At 39.2% G+C, this 12,708-nt stretch overlaps 1 protein-coding gene and 1 pseudogene across 1 annotated transcript; one reads left to right on the plus strand and one right to left on the minus strand.

The window, feature by feature from the left end:
• Nucleotides 1-1,129: 1,129 nt before the first annotated feature.
• Nucleotides 1,130-6,984, minus strand: LOC132178231 (uncharacterized). Its single transcript, XM_088515508.1, has 2 exons — nt 6,284-6,984; nt 1,130-5,240 (listed from the first exon to the last, which is right to left on the minus strand). Exons 1-2 carry the CDS (start codon nt 6,982-6,984, stop codon nt 1,130-1,132), a joined length of 4,812 nt encoding a protein of 1,603 aa, XP_088371634.1.
• A 2,571-nt stretch (nt 6,985-9,555) lies between these two features.
• Nucleotides 9,556-12,075, plus strand: LOC132176967 (L-type lectin-domain containing receptor kinase IX.1 pseudogene; annotated as a pseudogene).
• The last annotated feature ends 633 nt before the right edge of the window (nt 12,076-12,708 follow it).

The raw sequence follows: 12,708 nt of genomic DNA on the forward strand, positions 1-12,708 counted from the left end.
TTCACCAAAGGTTTATCTCATCCAAAGACCAAGTTGCAGACATCTTCACCAAGCCTTTATCCTCAATCCGGTTTTCAAATTTACGAGACAAGGTCAGAGTTGTTACACCCCTACTGAGCTTGAGGGGGAGTGTGAAGGATAAATACTCTCATAAGATAATTTTCAGTCTTATCCCAACAGACTCAAGATAACAAGCTGTATTTTAGATTATGATAAATTACATAGTTGAAACTCTATAGATAGATTACATTATCTCTTATTTCAAAGAGATTAGCTCTTATCTCAAAGAGAGTTTATATATTTGAATTGTAACATTCCAGATTATAAATATCATTAGCCTATGCTAGATTAAAGCAAGGTGAAAAATATTCAAATTCTCTGACTTTACAACTAGTTGACCTGCTAGCCTTATGGTGCTTAAATAAAAGTTAGGGACACAATTCTAAAAGAAAAAATAAAACTAGGCTTTATTTGCAAATTTGCTTGAGCGAAAGTTGCGCAAGAGTTGAGTGAAGTTAATGTCCCTCGATTATTTGTAAGTTCACTCAAGTAAGACTCAAGTGAGATTTTCGAACTAGATTTTCATATTTTTATTGACAATCTATTTTAACCTAATAAACATTGAAATTAAAAATTGTTCGTGAAATACAAAGTTATAGTCCTTTTAATAAGCTTTTCAACTCTATTGTGACTGCTTTCATTTAAGATCCGTTTGTTTTGGGATAAAATGATTTTTGTATTTTTCGATATTTGGTGTGATAGAAAATAATAATCAATAAAAAAACATTTTTGATTTGGCCGAAAAAGCTTCTTTAATTTTCAATTTTATTTTTTTAACTATAAACTATTTTTCGAGTTTGAACTTTTTATTCTCAAACAACTAAATTAATTTCGAATAACCGAATTAAATTAGAGTCATATTCGACATAATCCCATGAGGGAAATAGACTTGGAAGAGGGAGTACTTGTAGGGCTTTTGTTGGAATGTCAATTGTTGTGCTATTCCCAACAGATAATGAAGGGATAGTTGTTCCTCAATTTAAGTACTTTAGAATAATAAAGTATCGAAACCATTAGTTTTTTTTGTAACAAACCACTTTATAGAAAAGAGCCAACAGAACACAAACCCTCACAAAGAGGGACAAGAAGGGGGTGGATCTTTTCCACTACATAAGGGAATAGAGAGGGGAGGGGAGAATAAGGAGGGAATGCAGCCCGAGAAAACTCTTGCTGCGGCCCTATATGCCACATGATGGGCGCAGAAGTTCGCACTTCTGTTAACTTTTCTGGCCTTCCAAATACAGGAGGTTGGAAAAATAGATAAAGTTTCAGAGATTACATGTTCAAGATGCCAATCCAATACATTAGATGGATTCTGTAAAGATAAAATAACAATAGAGGAGTCCCCTTCTAGAATGAACTTATCAAGGTGCATGGAAGCTGCCAGGGAACCAGCCAAGAGGGCTGCTTGAGCTTCTCCATACGAAGGACTACAAGTGGGCCTAACTTGGGAGAGGATTTTGATGATCTGGCCTTTGGAGTCTCTGCAAACAGTTGCTTGAGTAGAGAAGTTATCTCTGATGGCTATATCAAAATTTATCTTGAAGTAATTTGTAGGAGGAGACCATAGCTCTTTGATTGGATGTGACTTTGAAGTCCAGGCTGCTAAATGTTCCAAGGAGACACGGTTGATGTTTGCAGCCAGCTTGGAGGCTTCAGGGAAAACACCATTATGAACAGCTTGGTTTCTGGAAATCCAAAGCAGATCACAAAAAACAGCAGCATAAATCTGGAACAAATGTGAGTCTGCAAGAGGAATGCCAAAAGATGTATGAGGAGTTAAAATACCTTTGATCCATTCAGAGAGGCTGAGAGAGGACCATTTCAACGAGTCTAGAGGCCAATGAGAGGATCTCCAAGATATTCTAGCAAAAAAGCAACTGAAGAAGAGGTGAGAGAGGGAGTCCTCTTCCACATTGCATAAGGGGCAAACTAAGGTAGCAGGGGGAATGGGGAAAACAGAGTTTAACCTAATCTTGGAGGGGACAATATCCCAAGCAATTTTCCAAAGGAAAAGTTTCAATCTATCATTAAGATTGAGATTCCAGAGAAGCTTCCATTGAGCTGGAGAAAGAGGGGAGTTTTCAGTAGAAAATCTCTGGCTACTGATGAGATTATATGCAGATTTAGTTGAAAAACAGCCATTAGTAGAGGGGGTCCAGAGAAGCTTATCAGAAGAGGGAGAGGAAAAGTTGATTTTAACAATTTCCTTAATACTAACAGAATCAAAAAGAGAGTGGAGAAGAGGATAGTTCCAAGAATAAGCAGTGGAAGAGGGATCATGACAGAAAAGATCAGAAACTAGAAGATTGGGAAGGGGCCTAAGCAAAAGAGGAGAGGGGGAAGGAATGAAAGATGGAATGGTTGGAATCCAAGAGGAGCTCCAAATAGGGAGAGAGGAGGAGCTATGGATTCTGTTACAGGCACCTTTGGAGATAAAAGAACGAGTTTTCAGGATGCCTTTCCATAACCATGATGAGGAAGAAATGGATGAGGGGGAGAGAAAAGAGCTAGAGTGAAGATACTTACCTCGCATGTGAGAAACCCATAAAGAATCTGCATTAGAGTGAAGTTTCCAGCCTAACTTGGAGATAAGAGTCAAGTTAACTTCTCTCATTTTCCTGATGCCTAAACCACCTAAAACCTTTGGAAGGCAAATAGAGTCCCAAGCCTTCAAAGTCAGGTTTTTAGACTTTTTTGCTGGGAATCCCCACCAAAATTTTTTGAAAATCTCATCAAGATCAGAGCAAAAGCTTTTAGGAAGCAAGAAAGTGCTCATGGCATAAGAGGGAAGTGCAGCAGCAACTGACTTAATGAGAACTAATCTACCAGCTTGAGATAAAGTTTTGGCTCTCCAACCTTCAACTCTTCCAAGAACCTTGTCAATAAAACCTTGAAAGGCTCTTTTCTTTGAGTTCCCCATCAGAATTGGTAAACCAAGATAAAGAGAGCTGGAAGGGTTGGAGGGGTAAGGAATAATATTGGAGATAGCTTCTGAAGTGCAGGGATTGGTGTTTTTACTGAAACGAGTGGAGGATTTTGCAGCATTGATGGACTGATCAGACCATCTACAATACTTATCCAGACAAGATTTGATGCAAGTAGCTTCAGACACAGTAGCTTTCCCAAAAATGAGTAAGTCATCAGCAAATAAAAGATGATGAATAGCAGTGCAGTTCCTTGCTATCCGAAGGCCTTTAAGAAAACCATTCTTTTCCTCTTTGAACATAAGTCTGGAGAAGACTTCAGAACCCAGAATAAAAAGAAAATGAGAGAGGGGGTCTCCTTGTCTCAACCCTCTCTCAGGGGAGAATAAACCAAAAGGACTACCATTCAGCAAAATAGAGAAGGAGGAAGAGGAGATGCAGATTCTGACCCAGGAGATCCAAATGGGGCTGAACCCCAGTTTTTCCATTATAGACAAGAGAAAAGTCCATTCCATTCTATCAAAAGCCTTCTCCATGTCCATCTTGAGGAACATGTAACCACCTTTGCCTCTCTTGGATTTGAAAGAATGAAGAAGCTCATGGGCCAGGATCGTGTTGTCTTGAATATTCCTCTTTGGAACAAAAGCTGACTGAAGAGGAGATATTATTCTAGGAAGAAAGATTTTCAATCTGTTAGCCAGGATTTTAGAAATGATTTTGTAGACAATGTTGCAAAGGCTTATAGGTCTGAATTGGTGAGCAGTGTGAGAGCCACTAAGTTTAGGAACCAAAGCTAGAAAAGTATGATTCTGATCCCTCATCAAAAAATTGTTCTTAAAGAAATTCCAAATGCAATTCAGAACATCCACTTTGACATGACACCAGTATTTCTTGTAGAATAGAGCAGTAAAACCATCTGGTCCAGGGGCTTTGGTAGAGCCAAGACTTGCTAAAGCTTCGAAAACCTCTTCCTCAGAAGGAATGGAGCATAAGGTAACATTCTCCTCCTCAGTGATAATAGGAGAGAATAAGTCCAGCATTTCAGCCTCAATGGGAGAGTTTGAAGAAGTGAACAGACTGGAGAAGTGAGCTGTGAAATGTCCACCAATTTCAGCTCTAGAAGAAACCCAATTTCCTGGACCCAACTTGAGAAAGTTCACTGCATTAGATCTTCTTCTGATGAGAGTGGAAGTGTGGAAATACTTGGTGTTAAGGTCCTTACAAGTCAACCAACTTTCTCTGGATTTTGAGCGCCATAGGATCTCTTCCTTGCTTAGGAGATTCTCCAAATCCAACTTCAAACTTATTTCCTTATCAAAAGAGGAGGGAGAGGGAGGGGATTGTTGGACTGTGTCTAAGAGAAGAAGAGTGGCCTTAATCTTCTTATGAATATTACCAAAATGTTGAGAGTTCCATTTTAGCAAGGCAGATTTGGTGTTTTTGAGTTTCTTAGGAAGGCAAGTGGCAGGGATTCCAGGAACAATTTTCTGCCAAGCAGCTTCTATAATTTGACCACAAGAACTGTCTTTGGTCCAAAATTCCTCAAACCTAAAAGGCCTAGGCAAGAAGCAGGAAGAGTAGTTGGTATTAAGAGAAATGGGGTTATGGTCAGAGTTTAGAGCAGGGAGATGTAGTAAGAAGTATTCAGGGTGAAGATGAACCCAATTTGGAGAAGCCAAACCTCTATCCAACCTTTCTTTAATAGTATCCAAGCCTTGTCTATTATTGCACCAAGTAAAAGGATTTCCAGCAAATCCTAAATCAATCATTCCAAAACGATCAATGAAGCTTCTAAAAGGGCAGTGGGAAGAGCTTGCCACAGGTCTCCCACCAAGCTTCTCAGATTGATCCAAAATTGAGTTTAAGTCTCCTATACAAAGCCAAGAGGCTTCAAAAAGATCACCAACAGAGGCAAAAGAGTCCCAAAAAGCCAATCTGTCCCTTCTATCAGGAGGACCATACACACAAGAGAGAATCCAAGGAGAATTAGGAGGATCAGAAAAGCACCAAGCTGAAATGTTGTTCTTGTTTGAAACAAAACATTCAAGGTCCACTCCAGGACGCCAAGAGAGAACCAAACCACCACTAGAACCAGAGGGAGCAACTTGAGTCATGTGAAAAAAACCAAGCCTGTTCAAAGTAGCAGAGACTTGGGGAGGAGGAGATTTAGTTTCAGAGAGGAAAAGAACATCAGGAGACTGATCCCGGATCAGCATCCTCAAACTTCGAACTGCAGCAGGCCGAGAGAGGCCCCTGCAGTTCCAGGATATAATTTTCATTGGTGCTGGGGAGGCTTAACAAAGCCCCCCTTTTTCACAGAGTCAACTTCAGCAGCCACAACTACTGAAACAAGTTTGTTTTTCCCTTTTCTAGCAGCTCTAAAAATAGATCGAGCTGGGAGCTTTTCAGAAGAACCTGGGGTGAAAACAGGGGATTGAGAATGGGGTTGGTTAGGATGTTCAACATTAGTAGTGGAAGCACCAGGACGTTTTTTTTAGGGAAAGGCTAAATCTGACAGTCTAGTTCTTTTCTTATTGATCTGATGAGTGGGAGAAGGAGGGCTTGATGGGGGAGAGTGAGGGGGAGTATGAGAATTCTCTAGAGATGGTAAGGTGGGTTTTTTGGGGGGACGAATATTGTAGGGAGATTTCCTAATGTATTGGGTTGAAGTGTGGCTGGATTTGGTGGGAACAGAAGAGGAAGAAGGGATATTGATAGAAGCCGTTGTGTTTAAATTGTCAGGAGAAATGGGCTTGTGTTGAGAAGTTTTAGCTGGGTCTGGTGAGTGGATTGTGTTTAAATATTCAGAAGAAATGGGCTTGAGTTGGGCAGTTAGAGCTGGGTCATGTGAGAGGATATTGGTGGGCCTATATTGGGAGATATCCATCAAGTTAGAGTCCAAAGAGTGGTTGGAGACTAACTTGTTAGTTGAGTGATGAGAAAGTTTAGAAGAAAATAGTTGAGTAGGTTTCTGAGACAAGGATAAGGCATTTAATGTTTTCTCAAGAGGGTTGTCCAATCTTGTGGCAGTAGGAGGGATTAGACTAGGGATATTTTGAGAGGGAGTGTCTTGTGTAAGGGAAGTAACAGATCTAGGGGTATGGGATATGAGAGAGGGTTGTTGAGGTGTCAAGCGGATATCTAGCTGGTTTGCATGGGGTTGAGTGCTTGGCATGCATGGCTGAGTGGGATCAATTCTGAGAGGGGAAGACGAAGTATGGTGTTTTTCTTCATGATGAGTCGTATTTAAAGAAGGCAGGTTAGAAAAAATGTTAACTTTGAGAGAGATTTGGTACCTGGAAGGAACTCTGGCAGCTTGAGGGGATAGGCATGAGAAATGTTTATGGCCAATTTTTCCACATTCGGTGCAATAGACATCCAATCTTTCGTATTTCAGACTGATCCAGGTGGAAGTTCCATCATTCCTGGTGTAGAGAAACCCTGGATTTAGAGGCTTACTTATATCCACATCAACAAGAAGCCTTAGATAGCTGCGAAAAGGGGTATCAACTCCACTAGCATCTTCAACTTTCACAAGGTGACCCAGTCCTTTCCCAATAGCAATGGCATTTTTGATAGACAAGTTGTGTAGAGGGAGACCATGAACTTGGATCCAGAAAGGAACTTCTTTTAAGGAGAGTTCACCTAGAGTAGCTGTGGGGGACCAAGTTTGTAAAGCTAACAAGAACCCATTAACATTCCAGACTTGATTGCGGATTCTGGAAATGTGGTCCTTCTCAGAAAATTTGAACAGATATGTGTTTGGGCCAAGGACAGCAAACGAGAAAGGAATGGCAAAGAACCAGGCTTTGGTCAGGGCTGCATTAACAGATTGATTGTTTTGAGTTTTTTGGGAAATGACTTGTCCTACCAAAGGTAGAAGTTCATCATTAACAAGTTCAGAGGGGAGAGTTTCTAGCTGAGAGGAAGGGTCCTCCCATGTTAGAGCAGCTGTTTGTGCTATAAGGGAGTCTATGTTTTGAGATGAGAAATCCATAACAAAGGAAAGGAGTAGAGATTAGAGAAGGAAAAGGAAAGAAGTAGAGAGGAAAGAACTCAGGTTCTAGAGGAGCTCAGGGAGAGAGCGAGGTTCTGGAGTCCATTATCGAAACCATTAGTTGGAATAAATACTTTTGTGTGAACATCAGTACTAGTTGTGCTATTCCCAACCGGAAAGGAAACTCCGTCTAGTTATTGAATTGCACCAATGACCACAGAAGAAAAGTCCAATTATTTTTTGATTAATTTATATAAATTAATGTTATTAAACGTCAAAGACTAATCTCATAAGTAATGCTACACACACTTTTTTATATTCAGTTTTCATATCGCGTAAGGAAGGGAGAATATGTGTAGTATTACTCAAATTAAAATAAATCAAGACACCATTATATTTTAGGGTAGGTGGTGGTTAAGTGGCCTTAAGACACCATCAAGGGTGGTGGTTCAATGACTTAAGAAAATTTTCGAAGTGGTTAGGGCATGTACTAGAGCGTGGGTTCGAATCTCTGCAATGAAGAATCCCCACATATGCCTAATTAGTATTAGCTGTCTTGAATTTTTATTGATTGTTTGGTGCATGCGGCTGGGTCAGGTTATGGCTTAATCAAACTTGAAAAAACGTCAGCAATTTTCACCGTCTAGACCGCTCCTGTGTGGCTCCCAGCCGGTAGGTGCTAGTACGATCACGCTCAGATAAGATATCTAGTGTTTCTCCCTATAACGTTACAAAGATGGTCAATCTTGCACCTAAGGTAAAGTAAACAAAATATTGCATCAACACGTACGCTAAGTTTGAAAGAAGCAAATGGAATTGTATAGAAGGTTTCAAAGTCCAAACTATACGGCCATCGATCCACCCTTAGACATATGTACATATATAGTCCATCCGCCGGAATTTTTATCCATCGTCAAACACGCAGGCTGGGAAAAAAAACATAAATGAAATGAAGCCAAGTACAACTGGTATTGTAACCATCAGCTTTTCCTTACGGTTATGGATTATTTCACTACCTCTTTTGAGTTCGTAATCAAATTTCACCAGCTGGTGGCATCGCATTCTTTATAACTTCAGAATATATATAGATTCTTCGGGTACTCCTCAAAATTATTTTGCAGGATGTTAAAAATTAAAAAGATGATAGATGCACAAGCATGAGTCTTCAATCTACAACGGTTAGGTTGAGAGAGGTAAAACAAAGTGAATAAAATAGAAACTAAGATATCACGTGTGAAATCAGAGATATTGTGGATAAATCTGATCTGAATAATTCATAGAGTAAAACATTTAAATAGACTACACCTCAAACATTCACTCCTAAAAACAATGACCCACTTAATCTGTTTATTAATGCATAATGTTTACAACTTCTAACAAATCTCTAAATTGAATGAATTTATTTGAAAGAATGGGTTTTGTGAATATATCTGCAAGCTGCTCATGATTTGTATCTTCCTCTGCATGTCTTCTAAAATTTTTCTTAGCCAAACAACTTGACAAACTATTGAAGTTACAAGAATATTCTTTGCTTCAGCATATAACAATGTAGTAGATGATTGCTTGTTTGGACTCCAAGCGCGCATGCAATTGCTCCTGAACCATATATATGTACATGTATCATGATCAGTAGTGGTTGTCTAATGAGATATTGGGCAACACGTATGTGTATATATGGCAGGGCTTGTACAACACATAGAAGCAATAAAATCAACACTTGTAAAAAATAAATAACTAATAAAAAAATTTTAAAAAAAAATTTTAAAAAAATGGGTAATTTCACTGAAGACTCCTAAACTTTCACCCGATTTAACAAACTCCCCCTCCCCGAACTTTAAAACTCTCACTTTGGACTCTTGAACTTTCAATTGCTCTAAATGTGAACCCCTCTGTCAATTTTAGCTGTTAAAAATACAAAAAAGACCAAAACATCCCTAATTTTCGTTTTTTTTTTTTAAATAATAAAAAATTAAAAAAAAAAAAAAAAAAAAAAAACATTTTGGAAGTTGGAATTTTATACAAAAGTCAGCGGCATAAACATCATGTAATGTTTAAAATCTGACGGAATGATCCAAATTGAGAGCAATTGAAAGTTCAGGGAACTAAATTGAGAGATTTTGAAGTTCAGGGAGGGTTTGTTAAATCGGGTGAAAGTTCAAGGGTCTTCAGTGAAGTTACGTACCAAAAAAAATATATATATATATATCAAATGTTGATTAAAGAGTTGATTTTTATTATGACATCATCTAATTGTAGGGCAATTGTACATGTACATGAATTTAGCGTATAGAATTAGTCAATGTTTATATATATAAATGCTATTAAACGTCAAAACACTATTAAATTATTAATTGCTTCAACGGTCTAATTAAATTAGCATGCATATATATATATATATATATATGAAGGGTTCAAAGTCCAAACTTTACAGCCAGTCCAACCGCGTATAATTTTCAGCCATGGTCAAACGCGCAAGCTGGGAACAAAAACATAAGCACGTACATACCAGTAGAATATATGAAGCCAAGTAAATTATACAATCTATCTCTCATAACTCCTATTGTAACCATCAGTTTCTCCTCTCGGTTATGGATTATCAACAATCTTTGTATAATTCTTTCCTCTATCTTCTTATCTTCTTCTCTTGCTTCTGTTTCAGTTTCACCTCCCCCACCATAAACTTCTCCTTCCCCAACTTCCCAACCAATGACAACAGTACCAATATCACACTTGTTCCCACCGCTAAAAAAGCCGAAGTAGATGGGCTCTTGTCAATTCTACTCACCGATAATCAGGTTGATGCCAACGTATTTAATGCCACAGGCCGAGTTTACTATAACCAACCCATCCCTCTCTGGGATCCCATCACAAAAGTTACAACAAGTTTCACTACTTCTTTTGAGTTCGTAATCAGAAATGTTAGTTCCAACGTAAGATCTGGTGGCATTGCATTCTTTATAGCTTCAGAAGATTCTTTGGATGTTCCTGAAAATTCTTTTGGAGGTTGGTTGGGTCTCTTCAATGAGAGCACCAACGGGAATTCATCGAATCGGATGGTAGCCGTGGAGTTTGATACGTACCAAGATGAGTGGGATCCTGATGATAACCATGTTGGTATTAACGTTAACTCCATTGTCTCCATGACTAACCGTACTTGGGATCTTCCTTTGACCTCTGGGGACATTTATGTTGCAACTGTCTCATATGATGGAACCACCAAGGATCTCAATGTATTGTTACAAGACCCAGATGTTCCTAGGCTAGCAAACTATTTCTTTTATCTCACTTATAATGTAAATTTGAGTTCTTTTCTCTCGGAAAAAGTGATTGTGGGCTTCTCAGCATCGACTGGAGAAGCAGTCCCATTTCAAGTTCTCCGAAGTTGGAACTTTAGTTCTACTTTGGATCTGGCTGAGACTCCAACTGTAACTCCAACTCCAACTGCAACTCCAACTGCAGGGAATTCTAAGGTAGGGTTGGTGATAGGATTAATAATAGGAGTACTGGTGCTTTTGGTTGCAGGGATAAGTTTTATCTTTTGCGTTTTACTGAGAAATAGAAGAAGAAAGGAGGCGGCAGAAGAAGACGAAGATGAAGATGAAGATGAAGAAGCAGGCATTCTAGAACCCATGGATGAAGTGTTAATACAAGGAACCGGACCAAAAAGGTTTGCCTACAAGGAATTGGTGGTGGCAACTGACAACTTTTCGGATGAAGGGAAGCTTGGTCAAGGAGGTTTTGGAGGCGTCTACAGAGGTTTCTTGGCGGAACAAAACATGGAAATTGCAGTCAAGAAGGTATCTAGCAGCTCTAACCAGGGAAAAAAGGAGTATGTTTCAGAGGTGAATGCCATTAGTCGTCTGAGGCACCGGAATTTGGTTCAACTTGTCGGTTGGAGTCAAAAGCGGAATAGCTTCCTACTTGTATACGAGTTCATGCCCAATGGAAGCCTAGATTATCATTTATTTCGCAAGAAAAGTCATCTCTCATGGCCGGTGAGATACAAAATTGTTCAGGGGTTAGCCTCCGGATTGCTCTATCTCCATGAGGAATGGGAGCAATGCGTGGTGCATAGAGATATTAAATCGAGCAACGTGATGTTAGATTCAAACTTCCAAGCAAAACTTGGCGACTTCGGTCTAGCGAGGCTTGTCGACCACGGCCTTGGCTCACAGACGACGGCCTTGGCCGGGACGATGGGCTACATGGCTCCGGAGTGTTTTATCACAAGCAAGGCTAGCAAAGAATCAGATGTTTTCAGCTTTGGGGTGGTGATGTTGGAGATCGCTTGTGGGAGAAGAGTAGTGGAGCATAAGGAAGAAGAGTCAAAAATTAGTTTGGTCAATTGGGTGTGGGAGCTTTATGGAAAGGGAAGGCTTCTGGACGCAGCCGATGACACGCTAAATGGGGAGTATGACAAGGAGGAGATGAAGTGTTTGATGAGTGTTGGGCTATGGTGCGCACATCCAGATCACACATCAAGGCCTTCTATAAGGCAGGCAATTCAGGTTCTTAATTTTGAAGCCCCATTTCCAAGCCTTCCATCCCATATGCCTGTACCCATGTATTATGCCCCTGGAGAAACGACTTCCACGCAAGGCTCCTTCATTTTTACAGGCGATGTTACAAACAAGTGATGATGATTCATATTGTAGCTTGCTTTAATTTAAAAACAATTTCTTGGATTCTTTTACTAGTCAGGGGGACGAGCCAAGACTTGTCTTAGAAGGTGGTTTCTTTCCTTAATCTCAGCAACATTAGTAAAATTCTTGTTGGTTTCTGGAATCAGTTGGGTTCAGAGGAGAAATTGCTTCAGAGGATCTTTGATCTGGAAAGAAAATTTTGATAGTAGAGAAAAATCAAATTCTCTGTGCCAAATGGGGTATTCTTGTTTCTGTCCTGATGTAATGCTACTGGTTTGGCTGTAACTTCTTGTTGTTTCAATGGAGCTGCAGCAGAGCTTGTATTTTGAAATTTTGGTTAAATTGTGTTGATAACTCAGATATGTTTGTTCATCTGTTTTAGTTTTGGTGATGTTTCTCATTGTAAGTTGTATAGGCAGAAATAACAAATTGCATAGATAGATGTTTCTTTGTATTTGTTTGTAGTTTTGAAATGCTTTTGGCTTTTGCCGAGTTGTAAAGAAACCCTCAGAACAATTTAGTTCTTTATTCAAATTAACTGCTACCTTTTTAGAGGAGAAGCAATTGAAGAACATAAAAAGCATCAAAATCTGAAAACTTATAGCAAAATACTTTTCTCTTCAGAAAATTAGTCATGCATTTCTGCTTCAAACCAAACTGGAGATTTTGTCTCATAATTGCTGTCACTCCACCCTGGCAAGATGCTGCAGCTTCCCATGTCATACAACCACCAAGCATCAATTGCATTGTGGGTGAAGTTAAAATATAGACAACTCCTCCTGCATCCCACTTTGCTAGCAGAGACTGACACAACAATTATTTCCCAGCAATATTGTTCGATCTTGAAGGCTCTCCACCTTAATCCATGAGAGTCAGACAAGATCAAGCCGAAAAACCTCTGCATCATCAACAACATGAACAGACATTTTAGAGATGAGAAAAATCAGTAAAATCTCCCCATCTGAAATGCTTTGTCAAGCTATTCAAAAATGAATAAAATCAAATAAAAACAGAGTATATGCTATATGGAAGAAGAACAGAACAAGAAGAAAGAAGAAGCAAGTAGATGAAGAAGAGAAGA

This window comes from Corylus avellana, chromosome 4, assembly GCF_965113065.1.
Source record: "Corylus avellana chromosome 4, dhCorAvel1.hap1.2, whole genome shotgun sequence".
Classification (NCBI taxonomy): domain Eukaryota; kingdom Viridiplantae; phylum Streptophyta; class Magnoliopsida; order Fagales; family Betulaceae; genus Corylus; species Corylus avellana.